Raw genomic sequence first — 22,110 nt, forward strand, 5'->3', positions numbered from 1 at the left:
ATGAATAACAACTGTTTTTTTTTTCAGCTTCACTTTCCAAAAAAAGAAAATGCCGCATATATCTCCGTCGTGATGCACGCTTGCTAGGAGGCGACAGTCTTTAATGTGCTCTACTGAAGTCATCCTTTCCGTCATGCTACTGAACCGCGATACACTACACCATCTGGAGGTAAGTAGTAACATTTATTGAGTAGAGCGCTGCACGATATGACTGAGATTTTTGAATCGATATTTTACGGTTACTTCTTGACTGACCCTCGTACATTATGGGAAGACTGCTGGAAGGGAGCTGATAAAGCTCAACTATAACTGGAGAAAATTCGCGTTTTTTTTTTTTTACAGCGATAGCTGTTAGGCGCCCGTCCCTGGCTTTCGCGTCGTAGTCGCCCGCCGGCCTAGTCGTCCGTCGGCGTCGGCGTAACCGGTCAACCTGGGTCGCATAAGCCTACGGGTGGCTCTGTTTGCAACAGCCTCCTGCCAATGCAGGGGTGCATCACTTGACCACTACACCAGTGAGCCAGGAATATGTCCCCAAAACTAAACGCCGAAACAGCTATGGCTGAATCTCGCGTTAACCGGCCGTAACCGTCCTGTGGATTTTTCCCTAATCGCAGCGTTGCAGCACTGATATTGTCGGGCTTCTCATTTTTTTTTTTCACAGAAAAAAGTTCTTTCATGCACAACACGAAACTGCTAGAATACACACTGAAGCATGGCTGGACGGGATGGAACTTATGGCTGTATAATACGCGCTCGATAAAACACACTGTTGAATACACACATACAGTCAGTGTATTCAGAGCTCCAGGGGTATACTAGAGGTGGTACTGAACTGCCGCAGAAAGCCATTCGGGAAGGAGGAGTTGGCCCATGTATAGCTTAATGTATCAACGCGAGGCCGTGGCGTTTCTGTTGCTGCGAAACTTTCTTGCTCCGACGGCTCCGCGAGCTACTGCAGGGGCTATAGACCACATCACCGATCCTGACCCTCATAATAAAGCGCGGCAGTGGGCAGGCTCCGCAGCCACTTGCCACATGCTTATTCGTATAACGACGCTTTGGCGTTCCGCGAACAAGGTAATGTAAGCGGAGCTGCATTTCGAAAATCGCTCCGACGTTCGACCATCATTAGGCCTACCCGCGCGCCGTGCTACGACTGCGAAAATACGCAGCACGTTTGGGGGTGGGGCTGAGGGTTAAAAGGAGACCGGCTCTCTTCTCGGTGCATTACGGCTTGTAACCACGCACGCGTCAAAACACACGCTTTGGCGGACAACACTGAACAATGTAGGCACCCGCCCATGCAACTTGCCACATCTCCCCCAACTTGCCGCAGTACAAAAGCACGTGACAGCGCTTGCATCTGTGCGATGCGATAACTATAGGAGGCGGAAGTTCTGTACAAACAACATCCGCCCAGACGGAATTCCTACGGAAAGCCGGAGCAGCCAGTCGCAAATTACACGAGCTGCGGCGCATTTCATCGCATGGGCAACCGGCTTGCGTGCGTAGCTTCCTGGCGACGACACGCCCGATTTAAGGCCGTTTGGGCGGCACAGGTGCTACTGCGGGCCAACTCTTTCGCCGCAGTCTCGCAGCCTTCCGCTTTCACAGAGCTGCCTCGTGGCAAGTTCTGATGCGCCTCGTCGTGTTTCCGCGTCAGCAGAAGAGGTTCTCTGTGAAAGTATGGAACTGTCTGCAGTTAAAGCGGACTGAAGAAGGGGCAGTGAAACCGCAGCGTTTATTTATATGTGAAACGGTATATAACCCCGTTCATTGCAGGAAGGTGCGCCTCGATTTAACGTTATTTATAATAGAGCAAGCACTTCTGTGCCAGTCTAGCCACAGCTTCCCCCCATCAAACGAGCTAATTCTATATAGTCAAGCAAGGCAGCAATGTGGGCTAGCTGGTTGTACATATGGTGTGAATAACGCGCTACACACTAACAAAAACGACAACTGGGCAAGAAAGAAAGAGAAATAAAAGAAGCCTTTGAGATATGGGAGGCCGGTGAAGACGAGTGCGTAAGCACACCGTCGGTGTTGTTGTCAAGTGAGGAGTTACATCTAATCAAGAAACGAAGGAGCGTGCGACACAGCCGTTGGCAATGAATTGATTGTTTCAGCATGTGCATCAGATGTATTTACGTACCCTCGTACCAGAATAAGTCTCAGTTGTTAGTGCGCGCTTGTCCTGTGTCCACCGTTCCAGTTGTTGTTTTTGTTAGTGTGTAGCGCGTTATTCACACTATACAGTCAAACGTATAATAATAATAATTGGTTTTTTTGGGGGGGAAAGGAAATGGCGCAGTATCTGTCTCATATATCGTTGGACACCTGAACCGCGCCGTAAGGGAAGGGATAAAGGAGGGAGTGACAGAAGAAAGGAAGAATAGGTGCCGTAGTGGAGGGCTCCGGAATAATTTCGACCACCTGGAGATCTTTAACGTGCACTGACATCGCACAGCACACGGGCGCCTTAGCGTTTTTCCTCCATAAAAACGCAGCCGCCGCGGTCGGGTTCGAACCCGGGAACTCCGGATCAGTAGCCGAGCGCCCTAACCACTGAGCCACCGCGGCGGGGGTCAAACGTATGTAGAATTGGCATTTGAACTGCACCAACACTAAGAGCTAGCGGACAGTCTTCGTACACTGGTCTTTCATTACGCCTCAACTAGAGTTTCCTTCTTATTCGTTTACATCAGTTGAGCTATTGTCGCGACCCGGGTTAGAACCCGGCCGCGGCTACCACATTTCTATGGAGGCGAAACGCAAAAGGCGCCCGTGTGCTGTGCGATGTCAGTGTACGTTAAAGATCCCCACGTGGTCGAAATTATTCCGGAGCACGATACAGAATGCATGCCCATTCTGCGGGGAACACCCAAGCTTATATCGCACAGTTTGGGCATGTCAAGAAAACTTGCAATACCGAACAAAAAAACACACATTATGGGCTTCCTTAACGAAGGAAATGCGACAGCATTTGGGTTGCCGGTTTTGCAGTCTACGTTGTAATTCCGATGTCTTTTCAGCGAATAAATTTTACAGCCTCCGCCATCACTATTTTCATAATCATCATCATCATCAGCGGCCTGAGTACTATATTTTTTTAGAGAGGATACTGCCCTCACTTCCATTCCCCAGCACGTGGATGCAAGCACTCCGCGTCTGAGCATTTCCTTGGAATGTGCGGATGTGCAGTTCGAGGAAATGTGAGGTGTCCATGACCCACTTGCGTTGCAGAATACCGCGACTAAATCTCTATTTATGCCGATCAGGGTTATCGCTGACCAACCTTTGTGAGTCTTGTGGCGAAATTAGAGAGTCAATAGATCACTTTTTCTTCTTTTGCCGGCGGCTCGCTTCACTCCGTAGAAAATACTTGGAGATCCCATCGACTGGGGCTCCTTCTATCTATTCCGATCCTACTCTCCTTTGGGGCAAGCGCCAAGGGATATGCCTTGAAACTTGTGTGCGATTTTATTCATGGGTATATAATTGAATCAGGCCGATTCTTATGCTAAAATGTGAATTCACGGCTTTTTTATTCCCTTTCTTCTTTCACTTTTTTCGCCCAAATTTGCGCCTTCTTCACAAAATTATCCAATTACTCCACTCCTTACCCATGTGTGCGTTTGTATCAACAATGTACCCTGGCCAATCCACCATCGTGGGTACGTGCCATTCAGCCAGAGGCCATCATCATCATCGTCTGAGAGTGCACGCAGCCGTCGCTGAAGGCCCACGAGATTTGGATATAACTCTGCGCTGCTCCGTTCACCTAATAGACTTTTGACTCGACGGCCATCGAAGCCGCCTTCGAAATGACTGCGTGACAGGGTTATTACATAACACCCCCTACACTTAAAGCCAAAAAAGACTAACTAAAATCTGCTACACTTTAAACCAAAAGGAGGAAAACTCACCTGAAGACGGCATGCGTTGACACAAACTTGATCCGTCAAAGAGAAACCATTACTGCATCGGACGAACTGCTCCTCCTGAGGGCTAAGCCGTTCTTTTAGTTTAAATTGGTTTTTGGGGAAAGGAAATGGCGCAGTATCTGTCTCGTATATCGTTGGACACCTGAACCACGCCGTAAAGGAAGGGGTAAAGGAGGGAGAGAAAGAAGAAAGAGGTGTCGTAGCTGGGGGCTCCGGAATAATTTCGACCACCCGGGGATCTTTAACGTGCACTGACACCGCACAGCGCACGGGCGCCTTACGGCTCCCGTTTCGCCTCCGTCGAAACGCTGTCGCCATTTACCCAGTTTAGGCTTAAAGTGTGGCGAACAGGTCGCGGGGAACGGTGGCGCCGTGCACGTGCCTTTCAGGCCGCTCCTCCCTGGCGCAGAGGAAGAAGCAGTAGGCGACGAAGAAGAGCCTGTCGGCGTCGCCCTCGGAAGGCAGGCCGGTCTTCAGGCCTCCGACCCGGTCGTCCACCCGGCGAGCGCGGAACACGTCCCACGAGAGACGCACCGACAGCGCGGCGCGCCACAGTTCCTCGGAGCCCGGCAGGCCGAGGCAGCGGGTGGCGTTGCGGAACGACTCGTGGCTCTTCTCGGTCCACCAGCTGGAGCGGACGCGCTGGCCCTTTTGGTCGTAGAACTCGCCTTCGGGACCCACCACTCTGCATCGCCACGAGCATTCAGTGCTCGCGAACTGTCCCACCAGTGTAAGGCGGGGCTCTCTCTCTCTCTCTCTCTCTCTCTCTCACACACACACACACACACACACACACACACACACACACACACACACACACACACACACACACACACACACACACACACACACACACACACACACACACACACACACACACGCACGCACACACAACATTTAACAGAGAGAAGGAACAAACTGCGGACTCACAAAGCATTCAGCGTGCCGCTTGCAGCAGGCGTACCTCATCTATATATATATATATATATATATATATATATATATATATATATATATATATATATATATATATATATATATATATATATATATATATATATATATGAAAGATGTGGCAAGAAACGATTTCCCGCTTCTGTAATGTGCATCGGCTCGTCGCTGGATGGGAGGAGGGAAGGGACGAGCTCTATGCACCGTTGGTGCATTCTTTCCATTTTATACGGACGTTCAAAGTGCGGACATTAAAAAAAATCTGTTTGGAGCCAGTGGACAAACAAACGTTTAAAAATTTGCAGAGCTAACATCACCCGGCTTAGCGCATTAATCAGCGGAAGCTGCTTTGATTTAGATTTTTAGCCCTGCATTTGGCCGTGGAATCTACGTAGTGAGCTGTCAGAGAAAGCATGGCCTGCTGATAACTTACCGAGATCTGATCTAGCCACCTGCCGACACGATGCCAGGACTTGTGTGCGTCTCTTGGCTCATTGTCTACGACTGCAGCAGGATGGCAAGTTGGGCTAGTCTACGACTGCATCGATTTGGCGTATACCTTTCGTTTCCTGGAAATCGGCAAATGTTCACGGGACCCTGCAGTCAACGCAAGTCTTGCTTCGGGACAGACGCCAAGTCAGTTTGCTTCAGACGTCGTCAGGACTTTATTTCCAGCTTTCAACCAGAGTCCGGCGCCGTTCACTATCCCAAATACCGTTCCTTCAGAAGTCGGCTTGCTTACAAGCAAAGAAGACCTTGTCTCTATGCAGAAGCTCCTCACAATGGCTGAATTTATTGTAGCCATCGATCAAACGAAACTGCGCAAAGCTCCTGGGCCGGATGGACTTTAATAATAATAATAATAATAATAATAATAATAATAATAATAATAATAATAATAATAATAATAATAATAATAATAATAATAATAATAATAATAATAATAATAATAATAATAGGTTTTGGGGGAAAGGAAATGGCGCAGTAACTGTCTCATATATAGTTGGACACCTGAACCGCGCCTTAAGGGAAGGGATAAAGGAGGGAGTGAAAGAAAGAGGTGCCGTAGTGGGGGGCTCCGGAATAATTTCGGCCACCTGGGGATCTTTAAGGTGCACTGACATCGCACAGCACACAGGCGCCTTAGCGTTTCGCCTCCATAAAAACGCAGCCGACGCGGTCGGGTTCGAACCCGGGAATTCCGGATCAGTAGCCAAGCGCCCTAACCACTGAGCCACCGCGGCGGGTCGGATGGACTTGCATATGAGGTTTTCAAGAATATCGAAGGCCCGGTTTTGGAATGGCTACTCGGGGCCTTGAACACAATTTGGACCTCTGGAGATATGCCCAGTCTCGTGGAAACTTGCTGAGGTAGTGCCCATCCCTAAGCCCAGAAAGCATCCTATAGCAAGTTCGCTCGATAGCACTTAAGTCCACAGTCTCTAAGCCACTAGAACGGATGCTAGCTATGCGGCTCTCATGGTAGTTGCAACAGTACCGCTGGTACCACAATGGTGAGATTGGCTCTCGCCCTCACTTGGGCATTGAGGACGTGTTGCACCACCTTTCAAGTATGGCGCTACTAGGAGGCAAATTCTACAAAGTCTTCACGCGTCTAACAATGGACGTTCACAATGCATATGGCAAGTTCAGTGACTCAGCGGTACTGGCCATTCTACGTTGGCTTCATCTCCCACCCCGAGTACGCATCTTAAGGTGTTTGTTCTTGAAAGATCGTTCTATCGCCATAAGTATCGGCAAAGAACGTGTTGGCCACTTCCTCGTAAAAATGGGTGTACCTCAATGGTTCGTTCTGGCCCCAATATAGCTTAACATGACGCTTCTTCCTTTGGCACGGCAACTGGCGACCATTACGGATATCTTTTATTTGATGTATGCAGATGATGTAACGGTCTGGTCAGTACGCACGGAACTTAGCCTCCAAGAAAGAGGCCTTCAGACCGCTCTGGATAAGACCAGGTGTCAGTGGTGCACAAAGATTGGCCTGGTGATGTCGGTGTAGAAAAGACCGTCGCGACGGTAGTTCATTTCTGGACAACATGCCCCAGACATTACACCTCGGCAGCCAGGGTTACCACCCTAGCGGGCCACTGGACAAGAATATTGGCACACGGGCCCCAACACTGGGCCTTTTTTGCATTTATAACGTACACGGGTCTACATATACATCTAACTCACTTATGCCGAAGGACACATTTGAGCAATAAAAAAAAAGTATCTAAGGTCTTGCGGCTGACGTTGCAGGTTCCAAGGTGGAATGAAGGGCTATATGTTCGCTGTGAAAACCTCGGTGAGCAAGCAGGACGTGCCCAACCTGAGCGCCGCGTCGACGAAGGCTCGGCCGAGCCCCGCGAAGCGCACGGCGGCCGGGAAGTCCTCGTGGAAGAGCAGCGGCGTCAGCGCCCCCAGCGGCACGCCCACGGCGTTGCGCTGCAGCTTGACGAGGGGTTCGGTCAGCCGCTGCTGGACCAGGTGCAGCATGGCGTCCTTCTCGCCCGCGGGCACAGGCCGCGTCAGCGCCCCCAAGAGGAAAGGCGCGGAGAGAGCGCGCAGCGACAGCACGTTCAGCAGGAACGGCGTCGCTCGGCGCGGCACCCACAAGGACGAGTTGCTGAGCATCGGCGTCAGCGGCCGCGTGGACGCGTAGTCACCTGCAGGCGAGGTTTCATATGCTCACTCACTCACTCACTCACTCACTCACTCACTCACTCACTCACTCACTCACTCACTCACTCACTCACTCACTCACAGAACTGTTCAATGCTCAAACAGGTCAACGTGTGCGATGATAACCTGAGATATTAATTCGCGATGTGAAAGGGAGATGATGTCAGAAGCCTCCTCCAGGTTGTGTTGGCGCCGAACTTGTGGTTAGACACTGTTCACTGATTACGGAAAGAAGCGGTGCCTGAAGGACAGGGACATGTTTCTTAACACTAGCTTTGACGACAGAAGGTGAAGATTTCAAGGTGAATTGTACGCCCTACAAACTCCAAATTCACGCAATGCTTTGCGATTTAGGGCTAGCTGCATGAGTAGGGTCAGAGCCTGCGCAGCTCAGACGAGGTCAACAGGCAGTACGCTTTGCTCGGCTCTCCCCATACACCACGGTGCACGACGAAAGGCCCGAGCCAAGCAGACACAACATAAGGTCATACGTCGCAAAGCAAATATTATTTACACTGACGCCAGCCCCTACCAAGGTCGGGAGGCTGCGGTAGCAACCGTCACAACCAACATCGGTGAGGAGATAGCCAGCGCCGCGGTTCAAAGCCAAAACAGCACAGCGGACGCTGAGGAAGTCGCAATCGCGCTTGCCATCAAGCACGCTCACACCACCGAGCAAATGACTACAATCATGAGCGACTAGCAGCAAGTCTGCAAGGTGTACCTAAATGGGGAACTCTGCCAAGCGGCCGTCCACACCATGAGGAATCGCACTCCCGGTACACACATCCGTCACAGTATTATGTGGATCCCTGCCCACGAAGGCATAAAGGAGGCGGCTGAAAGGGTAGCTTGAGGCCATACATTCCGAGCCCCGTCGCCGTTCGCCTCCGAACCTTCATCTCCACTAACATACGGTGAAATAAGAGACTACCACCGACTCAGTCGCAGGAAATACGCAGCCCCCCACAAAGACCTCACTCGTCAGGAAGCCACCATATGGCGGAACATGCAAGCGCGCACACTACCAAACTTAGCTCGACACAATAAAATTCGGCCCGCGCAACACCCGACAACGGCATGCCCCCGGCCTGCGGAGAGATATCAGACATCCTCCACGTGGTTTGGAACTCCCCCGAACAATGTAAAGCGTACAGTTTACAGGAGCTCAGCCGAGAGCAGTGGGAAGCGAAGCTGGCTCACACAGAGGTCCACCTTCAGCGCCAGCTGATCGGTCAGGCCTGGAGGGCCGTATTCGCCAATGGTTTCCCACACCTGGGTGAATCACCCGCGTAATTACTTTATATTAATAAAGTTTATTCTCTCTCTCTGTCAGCCTTTGCCGGCTGCGGTTAATTTACAGGAGTAAATTTGTACGCGAGTGTATGATGGGCATTACAACGGCCTTTTCTTTTCTTGGCAAATGTTTTTTCTATTCACGAAGTGCGCTTACTGCTTCGGATAATTAGCATAATTCAAGTAGGTGGTGGTGGTGGTGGAAACTTTTATTGCCAATAACGATGTAAATGGTGGGGGCGAAGACCCCTACATGGCACTTGGGTGTTCCCTCACTGTGTGGAGGCACTCCTACAAAGCGAAGGATCGCATTTGGAGAGCAATCCTTCTCAGAGTGCTGGAGATCAGCCAACGCTGGTCTTGAGGAGAAGTTTCGGTCAGAAGAGTCTCCCAGTAAGACTCCGCCACGGTCGGTGATAATTCGAGTACGCCCGTCACAGCCATCGCCCTTTTAATGTGCATGTAGCTGACTCACAACTCAAGTAACATGGCTATCATCGGGCACCTCCCGCGAGCGCGCATTACCACAGCCACCCCTGCCTTTGTGCTATATTTTTCTTCACTCAGTCACACTCAAGGGTTTAATGAAATGGCTTCAACTGTCAACTATTTCTGTTTTCTGCACTGGGCGATGACTCGAGCATGGCACTACTGCCCTCCACGCATTTGAAGAGTTGTGGTGATTGCATCCGTAAAGCGCGAGGAGCTGATTCAACCAGAATGTTACACTTATTTTCGATTAGTTGTTGACACGCCTATTAACGAATGAGCACAGTGCACTACAAATATTTTTCGTCTGTGTTTGGAACTTGGGTAGCCCTGACGGACGCTTTTCAAACCTCTACGAGCTTTCTCAAAATTTAAAAGCAACTGAGAAGACTGAGTATACCAAGCCTCGACTGAGGCAAACTATCTGCTGCAATTTAAAAATACGTGCTGCCTAAGCATTTGCCACATGAAAATGTCATTCCAGCTCTGCTATCGTAGGAAAACTTGGGGTCCCTTAAGGTGAGCTTAAGTTAAAGGCCCCCACGGTAACCGTATACGGTATATGACGCGATGGCGTTAAAAGGTCCCCACGGTGACCGTATGCGGTCGCTTGGGGATCTCCTGCGCACTTTCTCGCATCATCGTCCATATTAACCGGTGACAATAATTAGTGATCATAATTAACTAAGTATTCCTGTAATGTAATTTTCCTACTGTGCGGTGTGAGGTGCTCATATAAGGCCTCAATTTATCCCACTGATCGAACGTTCCTCAGTGATGTATACAGGTAGCGTGTCCGGCTCCCGACCCAAAGGAAAGCGGTCAGATTCCGCTTGACCACCTTTGTTCTTTTCACCGAAACTGCTTTTCTACGTCACTACCCTCCCGACCAATCAGAATTTTCCAGTCACGCCGACGCTGGGTTTGCTGCCGAACGGGACTTTTAACGCTATCGCGTTAAAATGAGCATCAGAAGCATTTTGCAAGGCTTTAAGACAGTACCAGGCAGAGTGACGTTGAGTGCCTCGAGTTTTTTGCGGGCTTCGGTGAAAGTTGCCTCGTCCAGTCCCATGTGATCGACCAATCGCGTCTGCAATTCGTCCTTGATCAGGTTCACGACGGCCCTCGCATCCAAGGTGTCTGACTTTGCGAACGTGGCCTTCGCTTGCTTTCTCATCACTAAAGCGGCGTTGAGAGCGGTAGGGTTGGCGGACCTGCGAAGTGGCATGCCATCAGTAAGCACTCAAGAAGCCTAGCTTGTTGAGCCAGTTGGCGCATAGTTATGGGGAAAAAAGATCGGCAGATACACGTGAGGTTGCTTACGTGTGGAAATGCGAAAGCATGTCGCGGACGCAAGGCGCAGACGTTTGGTTAATAATAATAATAATAATAATAATAATAATAATAATAATAATAATAATAATAATAATAATAATAATTGGTTTTTTGGGGAAAGGAAATGGCGCAGTATCTGTCTCATATATCGTTGGACACCTGAACCGCGCCGTAAGGGAATGAATAAAGGAGGGAGTGAAAAAAGAAAGGAATAGGTGCCGTAGTGGAGGGCTCCGGACTAATTTCGACCACCTGGGGATCTTTAACGTGCACTGACATCGCACAGCACACGGGCGCCTTAGCGTTTTTCCTCCATAAAAACGCAGCCGCCGCGGTCGGGTTCGAACCCGGGAACTCCGGATCAGTTCCCGGGTTCGAACCCGACCGCGGCGGCTGCGTTTGGTTGGAGTTTGCGAACTGAGTTTGTTTCAGGCGATGAGTCTTTTTTTGTTTCATTTTTTAAATATGACACCACCCACACACGCGACACCTCCCGGAACCTGTACCACGAACGGGTGCGCCACAGTTTTGATACAAAAGCCTGGGAATGCATACAACTGATGGTGCATATGTCTTCGGTTCGAATCCCCGTCGCAAGCTAGCCTCCAACTTGACTAGTACATGTAAGCTATATGCGACGAGAAATGTTATGGCACGACCCGAAACGCTGTACGACAACAGTTAATCGCATCAGTTTTGGTACATATGTTGGAAGAACTGGCGACACATGGACGTCGGCCAGTGGCGATTATATATAGTCGAACTACATGTGTAGCTAATGTCCGGACCCCGTAGAAAATCTGTTACGGGTGCAATTGGACTTATTTTTGGAAATGTGGCGGAGAGTTTGAAGGATGCTTCACTCCCGCCACCGGTTGGCCCGGTATTGCACTGCCTTCGGGATCGGCCTTGTCTTTAGCGCGTCTTTACTATCCTGTCTTTCTATCCCATCGTTCAACTCTTATACTATCTGCACGTGGTAGCGATTGTGGCTCGTCTTGAGACAGTCAGTAGGCCTGTGCACTTTCCTTTTTTCTTCCTGGCAACAATCAATCAATCTATCTATCTACATGTATAGGACTGTCTGAAGTGGCGGTGCTCGGCTGGTTGTGTGCGTCATACGGGCGCTTGACGACATGTCCCTATTTTTCTTGCCATCGCTGAAATTTTCTATACTATCTATGAGTACACAAACACACGCTGCCGGCTTTTCGCGTAATCTGACTAGTAATGCTTCTGCATTAAAAAGAAACAGAGAAAAGAGCGCGTTCACAAGTTTAGCCATACAGGACGACGCAGGAAGTAAGCGATAGCCACCAGTTCCCGGCTCAATGCAGCTACTTTAGGGAGCTTCTAAAAAAAGACAAATGCAGTAAACAGCAAGATCAGCTAGAAGTGAGGAGACGGGAACGGACGATCTTTGCGTTTTGCGCATTAGAGCGTCTATTAAAATAGCGCTTTAAAATTTCATGACTCCTCAGTAAGGTAACAAGTTTGGATAATTGGTGCGTATTCTAATTCGGGAAAAATGGCTGGCCATTTAGCATTGCCAAGCACGAAATATTCTGCGAAAAGACGGTGGGCTACCCATATTTTGGGTGCGGGCCAAATGCGTTCTGAGGGGTCCCAGATCAGTTCCAAACGTGGGTAAACTCAATTTTCAAATTTTCAAGGATGGGTCACTAAAATTTCAGGGGTGGGCCAACCCCATTTTTGGAGGTTGGCCAATTCCATTTTGAGACTATGTCAAGCCTCTCTTCCACCGAAGCACACCCAGATTCACCGGCATTAAAATTTGGCCAAGGTCATTCCAAGGGAAAATTTCGGGTGTCCTAACCATATTTCGTACATGCCTCACGTGCCATATCATGTGTTGCCATCCTTACCATTCCTTCACTTCAAGGTCAAATATCGGGTGGTACATGCCATATTTGGGTATTGGTCACGAAGGGAACGTTCCATAATTCCTCTCAGGAACCCACCATTCTATTTTCGTCGATTTCGGCCGAGGTCACTACAAGGTTAAATTTCCGGTGGTCTGTCATCGCATGGGCCACGTTGGGGATGTGCCATACTACCTGTCATGGAGCCCACCATTTAATTTTTGTCGATTTCGACAAATGTCACTTCAAGGTCAAATTGTGGGTGTCGGGTGATCCATGTCACATTTAGGCAGGGTTCACATTGGGGACGTGCCATACTACCTACCTATCAGGAACCCACCATTCAATTTTTGTCAAATCCGGCCAAGGTCACTTCACGGTCAAATTCCGGGTGCTGTACCATGTCAGGGCATACCGTAATCACATCCCCAACCTTCAGAGCCATTGCCGAATCTCTTGACAGCTGTTTTTACAGCCACTCAAAATCGAGTCGCGTGCCCGCCAGGATAGGTTTCACTCATCCCACGGCTTTCGCCGAGAATGCAGCTAGGAGTGCACTAAGAACAGAGACGACAAAAAAAAAGCCACAGGACGCTACAGAAAACTATATGGGCCCTGTAGTTTCTTCATATGCGATTTTTTTCACCGTTTGCTAAGATTAAAGACTCTTGATACTTAACATGTACATCACAGCAAATTAGGGGTATATACGGCAGGAAGGCTTACAGTTTTACGCGCAAATAGTTTTTTCCAGTTCGGCCCCCAATTAGTTTAGCTTTCCGCACATGTCGACGGTCTCAACGGGGCAGAGCACAGAGAAGTGCGCAAGTCGCGTGGAATGTGCAGGCAGGCAAGTACCACAGGAGCTGGTGGCAGTGGCCGATCCTCTGGTCGGGCGGCAGCCAGACGGCGGGCGCGTCGGCGTGCGCTGCCCAGTGCGGGTCGTGCGCGTCAAAGCCAAACATGGCCAGAGCCCGGTAGCCGAGGTAAAGGAAGCCGAGTGGGGGCGTCGCCAGCAGTACCCCGAGAACCCTGAAGATCACATCCTTGAATGACACGCGCGCCCTGGACGTCCCGAGGTACCTGGACATGGTGTCAGTCCACTGCGAGGCCTTCAGCACTCCGTTCAGGGACGCCGCTGCGGCCTCCAGTGTCAACGGTCGGAACCTAACATCACAGTCGAAGGCCGCGCCGCCATAGTGAACATTAGTAACTTTGGTTTGGTTTGGTTTATGGGGGTTTAACGTCCCAAAGCGACTCAGGCTATGAAGGATGCCGTAGAGGAGGGCTCCGCAAAACTCGACCACCGGAGTTCCCGTGTTCGAACCCGACCACGGCGGCTGCATTTTTATGGAGGCAAAACGCTAAGGCGCCCGTGTGCTGTGCGACGTCGGTGCACGTTAAAGATCCCCAGGTGGTCGAAATTATTCCGGAGCCCTCCACTACGGCACCTCCTTCTTCCTTTCTTCTTTCACTCCCTCCTTTATCCCTTCCCTTACGGCGCGGTTCAGGTGTCCAACCATATGTGAGACAGATACTGCGCCATTTCCTTTCCCCAAAAACCAATTATTATTATTATTGGGGTTCGACCACCGCGGCCGGGATCGAACCCGCGTCTTTCGTGTCAGCAGCCGAGCGCCATAACCACTGAGCCCACTGAGTAACTTTGCATTCAACGTTGGACAGCGGGAGCAGCTGCCAACACCTGCTCGTGCAACTGGAAGGAGTTGAGCCACGAGGCTCCCGCACGCTCTTACCTACACTCCGGCAAGCAGGTGTTCCAAGTTTCGTGGAAAGGCCTATACAACTTTCTGCTCTGGCTTCTTGCCGACGTAGTCAGAATTGGTATTGGGAGGGACTCTGGTACTAGTGACAAGATAATGACCATGCGAAGAGAGCGGTTGTTACGCTGCATGGTGTCACCGCGAGGGACCACATCAACATGTGCAACACACATGTGCAGCGACATAAAACAAGAACTGAGCGCGTGTTCTCTGCTTTGAAAATTGACTCTCTATACCGCCATTACGTGGTAATGCAAGCTGACCATTCTACACATACTCATTTCTGCCCTACAGAGAGCCCAACAATGCCCACAGGCTCCAGCGAACCGTTGAACGAATCCCTGCAAGCCGCTGTCAGCTAATGTGCAGAGCTGCCTCGCTGCAGCTATAGCTTGAAAGGTTCAAAAAACGTATGGAAATGAAAACCCATCACGTCCCCCGGAGCACTACGAGAACTGGGAGGGAGGTGATGACGAGGCGCCGCTTCGCGGGAAGTTCCGGTGCGTGCAAACGAAGCTTTACTCAAAAGCTTTCAAGCAGCATCACCGACGAGCACTGACCAGATAGTAAAGTGAGGACTGCTTCTTACATTTTAAATGAGTCGTGCAGCCACAGCCCTGCTGCATTTATTGGGATGAAGTTAGCACTACACTAGACGAGCACTAGTATTTCTTGCGTTGTCGTCCTGTCTGTACCTTCTTTGTCCGTGTTCTTTTAGCGCTTGCGAAAAAAGTTTCTCTTTAGTATCAACGGGCCCCATCCGCTAACAGTCGCAGCGTGCAGCCCGGTCTGCGCACCTATGCGTGTTGTTTGTTATAGTATAAGGAGGTATGGTATGACAGATAGCTCGCGCGTGATGTCAAGGCTGCCATCATGGTAGACCACGCACATCTTCCACGGGGCAGGTTGCAGCGGTTTAGTCGAGCAAACAGGCTTCCGCCGTGCTCCTGGTACACCAACATGGCGGCCAGTGGCCAGTGCGTCGTCGGCGCAAACGCAAGCCAACAGAACGCGATCCCACGACCAACGCCAGGGAACCGCGTGTCGCACCTTCCTTCCGACTTGGCGTTGACGGCGTGGATGGCGCGCTCCAAGCGGACGACCTCGTGGGCGGCGTCGGCCCTTGCGCCGAACATGGCGAGCGCCTGGGTGGCGTACTGCTCCTGCGCCGACTCGTCCTCGAACCAGTGCGGCAGCAGAGCCGGCGAGTCGACCAGCGTGCGCAGAGCGTGCGTACCGTCGCTCTCTACGTACAGGCGCGCCCACGCCCCAACGCGGTACTCGAAGTCCAACTGCACAAGGCACGCACATGGAGGAGGAGGAGGAAACACTTATTGACGCGATAGCATTAGAGCTGTCGCACCGAAAACCCGCTGATGTCCGGTGATACGAAATTCGCTGACTGGTGTAGAGAGGTCACGTGACCTTGTGACGTCACCACAGCCTACCCACCGTCACAGGTGGGTAACTTCATGAGGCCAACGGAAGGGTCACATGCCATGACTGAGGACCTATGGGGTCTTATAACTGAGCACACGGTAGGAACCGTTCTTATCTTACGAAACGTTCGCAAATCCGGCCTTATCGCCTTCCGAGTTCTTCCCAGAATTAAAAAAAAAACGATCTGCATCGCATCCTCTTGTCGGATATCGAAATGCCACCGCAGCGAACTCCTGCTTTAGTGAACGTAAGATAAGGAGTACGCACCATACACGAATAAATTGGTGAAACGATCTTCTAGCGCACCTCCTAATTAAAAGATTAATAATAATAATAATAATTGGTTTTTGAGGAAAGGAAATGGCGCAGTATCTGTCTCATATCTCGTTGGACACCTGAACAAGATATAAGACAGATACTGCGCCATTTCCTTTCCTCAAAAACCAATTATTATTACTAATCTGTTAATTAGGAGGTGCGCTAGAAGATCATTCACAATATGGTTCGTGCACCCCGAGGTAGATGTTCACCTCTAAATATACGGAATTCCAATGGTTGCCAACGTGAGCAAACTAACCTCACAACGTGCGTGTTTCCTGCTGTTTTTACGGGGTGCAAATCTACCCCGCAGGGCTTATGGAGCAAATTATGCTTCTGCAGGACCGTTTACTCCCATATAGGGTGATTTGTGTTCAGTAGGCAAGGTGCAAACAAATCCTTGCTCTCTCTCTTTAGGGTGTCCCGAACGCACCTTGGCGATTAGGTTGAACAAGCCTTCGGGCGGCAGGGCAGGCGCAGAGACGGGCCACCCTGCGAGTCCCATGTGGCGGTGCATCGCGTGCAGGATGTCCATGGAGCGGACGGAGCCCGTGCTACGGTAGCGCAGGCAGTCTTCGCGCATCTTGCCCAGGCCGCGAAACATGGAATCGTCCGACAGCGCCCGCTCCATGACCGCGTCGAATTCGCTCTCCTGTTCGCAAATACAGCGTTGCATGCTCGCATGATACGTGTTGCATCGCGAGCGCTGTTGGGAATCCGAATCCGCGCCGCGATAGTGCATCTGAAGTGACGCATATAGTTCTAGTGTCATCACAGTTTCTATTATCTTCTATCATGTGCATCCTGGAGACCACAGTTTTAAAAAAAGTAATCGCGGGCAGCAGGTGGCGCGTGCATCCACCGGGGACACAAGGGCGCGTATTGTGCATCTGCTTGTGGAGTTGGTGGTGGTTCAGCAAGTAACAATGGTAGCTGCATGCAGCCTAGGCGTGTAATGTCTAAGCTGCTAATACGAACAAATGTACCCCATTAATTCTGATTATCGTTTTCCAGATATTGCAGAGTCATCCACTGCATATCATCAGAATGTCTCAGTCAGAACACGCGCGCGCACACACACACACGCACGCGCACACACAATTAAATATATGTCGACACAGAGGATTGGCCGTTGGTTTTGCAAAAAACGCTGTAGTTGCAAAAAAATCGTACGTATATCACAAAGGCGGGAAACGTCGCTTTTGCGATTTTGCTAAATCGCAAGTTCAGATCCGCGCAGAATTAAAAAGAATTGAAGAACCTGATAAGTTTTTCTGTTGGAACCAGCTCAAGAACATTTTATGGCTCTTGGAATTCCGCAGCCAGAGAATAACAAAATATTGCTAAAAACATCTGTGCGAGCATTTGCGAGAGATCATCTATTAGTGGACATCCGTTTGACTTGCAATTTGTGATATGGTCAGAATGTTACTTAGCGCACATCGCTGAGACTCTAACAGTGGACTTTCTGTGAACGTTCACAATTAGACACGATTAAATTAGGCAGGCTCGCGCGCTGGACCATCGCAGGGAACTCGACTGCATGTGTCCCGGAAAGCTTTTCAAACGGTTTATGCTGACCCGCCGCGGTGGCTCAGTGGTTAGGGCGGTCGACTACTGATCCGGAGTTCCCGGGTTCGAACCCGACCGCGGCGGCTGCGTTTTTGTGGAGGAAAAACGGTAAGGCGCCCGTGTGCTGTCAGTGCACGTTAAATATCCCCAGGTGGTCGAAATTATTCCGGAGCCCTCCACTACGGCACCTCTTTCTTCCTTTCTTCTTTCATTCCCTCCTTTATCCCTTCCCTTACGGCGCGGTTCAGGTGTCCAACGATATATGAGACAGATACTGCGCCATTTCCGTTCCCCAAAAAACCAATTATTATTATTATTATTTATGCTGCTATATATGCACTAAGAAGCTCCATGAATGCGGCTCAGAAAGGCGCCTTCTTTAGAAGCACGTTTGCATCCACCTAACGCGTCTGCAAAATGTTTGCGCAAAGGCAGCAGAGCAGACTAATATGGTATTTTTAATAAAAGGTATTAGCAACATGATGTGCTTACTTGACTTCTCATTTCTGTCGTAACAAGTTCATAACTGACTGAAATAACTTCGCTCGACTGGCAAGTGCCATTGGCGCTAACAAGAAGGCCATGTGTGGGGAATATATAAGCCCATTGAATGCTACTACCAAGTGTGCCTGTGTGCAGCTCGTCCATAAACTACATGAAGCTGTTTTAAATGTTTCATAGTGTTTGTGGGTATAATGTTCCGAGTATGACTGATTGCTTGACTAGATTGCAGCGATAGTGTTGATACTAGTAATCACACCTGTTCGAGTGAACCGTTTCCCTTGAGATTAGCTTATTGCATTTCAAAAATTTTCTTTTCGCTTTGCCTTTGCAGAATATGCAAAGATGATCACAAATATTTTTCACGCATGCGTGTTTTGCCCAACTGCCATCACAATTTCTGTCCAAAAAACTTTTGGCGATATTCTGTAGATGTCCATTCCGAGGCAATAGGGACATCTTCTGGACATAAAATGGACAATGTGTGGTCATTAAGAAACATCCTCTGTACATTAAATATTTTGGGCGGTACATTCTGTCAATGTCCTTTGGATCTAAAATGGTTGTCTGGGTACCCTCCTCAATAACCTCTGCGATGTACCTGAAGCAGCACCCTGGCCTTGCGGTCCGCCCTGGTTGCGGGGCAGACGTAGGCAAAGAAGTCGTCGCAGGGGTGCCGGCGCGCGCTGAGGGAGCTGGCCAGGGCGCGGTCAAGCCGCAGGCAGGCCGGCTGGCTGCACTGCGTGTCCGGCACGGCCGGGTACACGAGGAACACGACGAGCGCGAGCAGCACGAAGCTGCACACCCACACGGCGAGCCCCAGCAGCAGGGACCAGTTGTCGCCCACGAACATCTCGACGGCGTTGCCCGTCGACTCCTCCTCGCCGCCGCGCCACATGAGGCCCATGTCGCCGGCGAGCGAGCCCGTCATCGAGTGGCGGCCGCCGGCGGTCAGCTGCCGGCCGCGGAGGAGGGCTGCGCTGGAAGCGCCCAGCGGCATCGGGCTCACCATGTCCGACGAGCGCATCACCGTCGGCCCGGGGTCGACCGACGAGCGCTTGCGCGACCGCAGCGGGGTGGGAAGCATGCGGTTCATTGGGGTGGCGAGGGACATCGGGTGGTTCGGTCGCCTGCAAGTTGTGTACAGCGCAATCTTCTTCTCCATGCGCAATCTTTTTGAAGCATCTTCTTCTAATGAGCCGAGAAGCAGCCGTTTGTAGCCTATGGCAGCGGCACGAGCGGAACAAGCGAAAACCTGAATTTGCAATAATAATAATAGCCCCGCCGCTGTGGCTCAGTGGTTAGGGCGCTCGACTACTGATCCGGAGTTCCCGGGTTCGAACCCGACCGCGGCGGCTGCGTTTTTATGGAGGAAAAACGCTACGGCGCCCGTGTGCTGTGCGATGTCAGTGCACGTTAAAGATCCCCAGGTGGTCGAAATTATTCCGGAGCCCTCCACTACGGCACCTCTCTTCCTTTCACTCCCTCCTTTACCCTTCCCTTACGGCGCGGTTCAGGTGTCCAACGATATATGAGACAGATACTGCGCCATTTTCTTTCCCCCAAAAACCAATTATTAATAATAATAATAATAATAATTATTGGTTTTTGGGGAAAGGAAATGGCGCAGTATCTGTCATATATCGTTGGACACCTGAACCGCGCCGTAAGAGAAGGGAGGGAGTGAAAGAAGAAAGGAAAAAGGAGGTGCCGTAGTGGAGGGCTCCGGGATAATTTCGACCACCTGGGGATCTCTAACGTGCACTGACATATCGCACAGCACACGGGCGCCTTAGCGTTTTTCCTCCATAAAAACGGAGCCGCCGCGGTCGGGTTCGAACCCGGGAACTCCGGATCAGTAGTCGAGCGCCCTAACCACCGAGCCACCGCGGCGGGTAAAGACCTGAATTTGCAAGTGAAATCCTTTTTTTTTTCGGTTACATGGCTGGCAAAGAAGCTAAATAAGCACATAAAAATTTCAGGATTTCATTTGAATTTGCAAGTGAAATCCTGAAATTTTTATGTGCTTATTTAGCTTCTTTGCCAGCCATGCAACCGAAAAAGAATAGCAGCACTACGGGCATGCACGAAAGCTTATAGAAACGTGTCCACACATGAGGACGCCAGGGCCCAGTTATTGCCCCCTCGGCTTTCAAATAATTTCATGCGAAAAAATGACGTCTTGACTAACTTCAGCTTATACAACAGGAGCTGACGGCAGCAATCAGCGCCCATTGAAAGCCTTGAAGCAGGGAAGAAAATGGCGCAGTATCTATCACATCTCGGTGGACACCTGAACCGCGCCGTAAGGCAAGTGATAAAGAAGGCAGTGAAAGAAGAAATGAAGAGGTGCCGTAGTGGAGGGCTCCAGAACAATTTCGATCACCTGTGGATCTTTAACACACTCTGACGTCGCTCAGCACATGGGCGGATTTGCCAAGGACGCCATTTTGGTTCGCAGACATGGCAATAATAATAATAATTGGTTTTTGGGGGAAAGGAAATGGCGCAATATCTGTCTCATATATCGTTGGACACCTGAACCGCGCCGTAAGGAAAGGGATAAAGGAGGGAGTGAAAGAAGAAAGAAAGAAGAGGTGCCGTAGTGGAGGGCTCCAGAATAATTTCGACCATTTGGGGATCTTTAACGTGCACTGACATCGCACAGCACACGGGCGCCTTAGCGTTTTTCCTCCATAAAAACGCAGCCGCCGCGGTCGGGTTCAAACCCGGGAACTCCGGATCAGTAGTCGAGCGCCCTAACCACTGAGCCACCGCGGCGGGGCATCACACAGACATGGCATCGAAAATTGGTTTTGGGGGAAAGGAAATGGCGCCTTATCTGTCTCACATCTCGGCGCACAATTGAACCGCGCCGTAAGGGAAGGGATAAAAGAGGGACTGAGAGAAGGGAAGAGATAAAGCAGTGGAAGGCTCCGGAATTATTTCGACCACCTCGGGATCTTGAACGTGCACCGACATCCTCGGCACACGGTCGCCTTAGCGTTTCGCCTGAATTGAAACGCGGCCGCCAGTTCGAACCCGGGTACTCCGGATCAGTAGCCGAGCGCCCTAACCACTGAGCCACTGGGGCGGGTCATGATGTGATGCAGAATAATAATTGTTTTTTTGGGGAAAGGAAAAGGTGCAGTATCTGTCTCATATATGGGCGGACACCTGAACCGCGCCGTAAGGAAAGAGATAACGGAGGGAGTGAAAAAATAAAGAAGTGCCATAGTGGAGGGCAGTAGTGGAGGGCTCCAGAATAATTTCGACCACCTGGGGATCTTTCCCACAGCACAGGAGGGCCTTAGCGTTGAAAATTGGTTTTGAGGAAAGGAAATGAGGTCTCATCTTGGTGGAAACCCAAATGCGGTATGGGAAGGAATAGAGGAGGGAGTGAAAGAAGGTGTGTCATAGTGGAGGGCTCTGGAGTAATTTCGACCACCTGGGGATCTTTAACCTGCACTGACATTGCACGGGCACCTTTTGTCATCCTCTACTTTGCAGTCATAGATCCATGGGAGCGATGCACCACTGCCTAAGCTGTCATAGCAGGTGCTGCCATTGGTGGGCGTCGAGCGACCCAGGTTGCTCTTCCTGAGCTGCCAATCATAAATTTAACTGCCACCTGCTTTGGTGGGCAGTTTGCTCAAAATCCGGTGGGCAGGTTGTGATGACAACCTAAGGTCGCGTGACCTAGGTGGTCCGCCCGCCTTCTAGGTTGCTTGTCTGGGGATTTTTGAAGCGAAAAGCTTCATGAACTACGCTATGTAAACCTGTCGTCGCGTAGGCCGGAGAATGACCTTGAACGACCTTCAGCCCAACCACGTTTGCCATGTATGACCATATGTGGTACAGTTATGGTGTCAAACCCTTGACCCATGACCTTTAGGTGACTTTTCACCT

The 22,110-nt window shown here is 50.4% G+C and overlaps 1 protein-coding gene across 1 annotated transcript; it reads right to left on the reverse strand.

Moving 5' to 3' along the window:
• Nucleotides 1–4,277: 4,277 nt before the first annotated feature.
• Nucleotides 4,278–19,366, reverse strand: LOC144129945 (phosphate-regulating neutral endopeptidase PHEX-like). Its single transcript, XM_077664001.1, has 7 exons — nt 18,803–19,366; nt 16,562–16,780; nt 15,421–15,662; nt 13,445–13,753; nt 10,371–10,582; nt 7,231–7,567; nt 4,278–4,629 (listed from the first exon to the last, which is right to left on the reverse strand). The coding sequence occupies exons 1-7, from the start codon at nt 19,364–19,366 to the stop codon at nt 4,278–4,280; spliced, it is 2,235 nt and encodes a 744-aa protein (XP_077520127.1).
• Between the last annotated feature and the right edge of the window lie 2,744 nt (nt 19,367–22,110).

Source organism: Amblyomma americanum, chromosome 4 (assembly GCF_052857255.1).
Source record: "Amblyomma americanum isolate KBUSLIRL-KWMA chromosome 4, ASM5285725v1, whole genome shotgun sequence".
NCBI lineage: Eukaryota > Metazoa > Arthropoda > Arachnida > Ixodida > Ixodidae > Amblyomma > Amblyomma americanum.

Bases quoted from the DNA above. Each gene is read 5' to 3' on its own strand.
- LOC144129945 (XM_077664001.1), bottom strand. From the start codon at position 19,366: ATGGAGAAGAAGATTGCGCTGTACACAACTTGCAGGCGACCGAACCAC. The intron at 15,663-16,561 runs GTGCGTTCGGGA...TGCCTTGTGCAG, and splicing joins TGTTCAACCTAATCGCCAAG to TTGGACTTCGAGTACCGCGT. The intron at 10,583-13,444 runs GTACTTGCCTGC...GCCACTTCGCAG, and splicing joins CACTGCCACCAGCTCCTGTG to GTCCGCCAACCCTACCGCTC.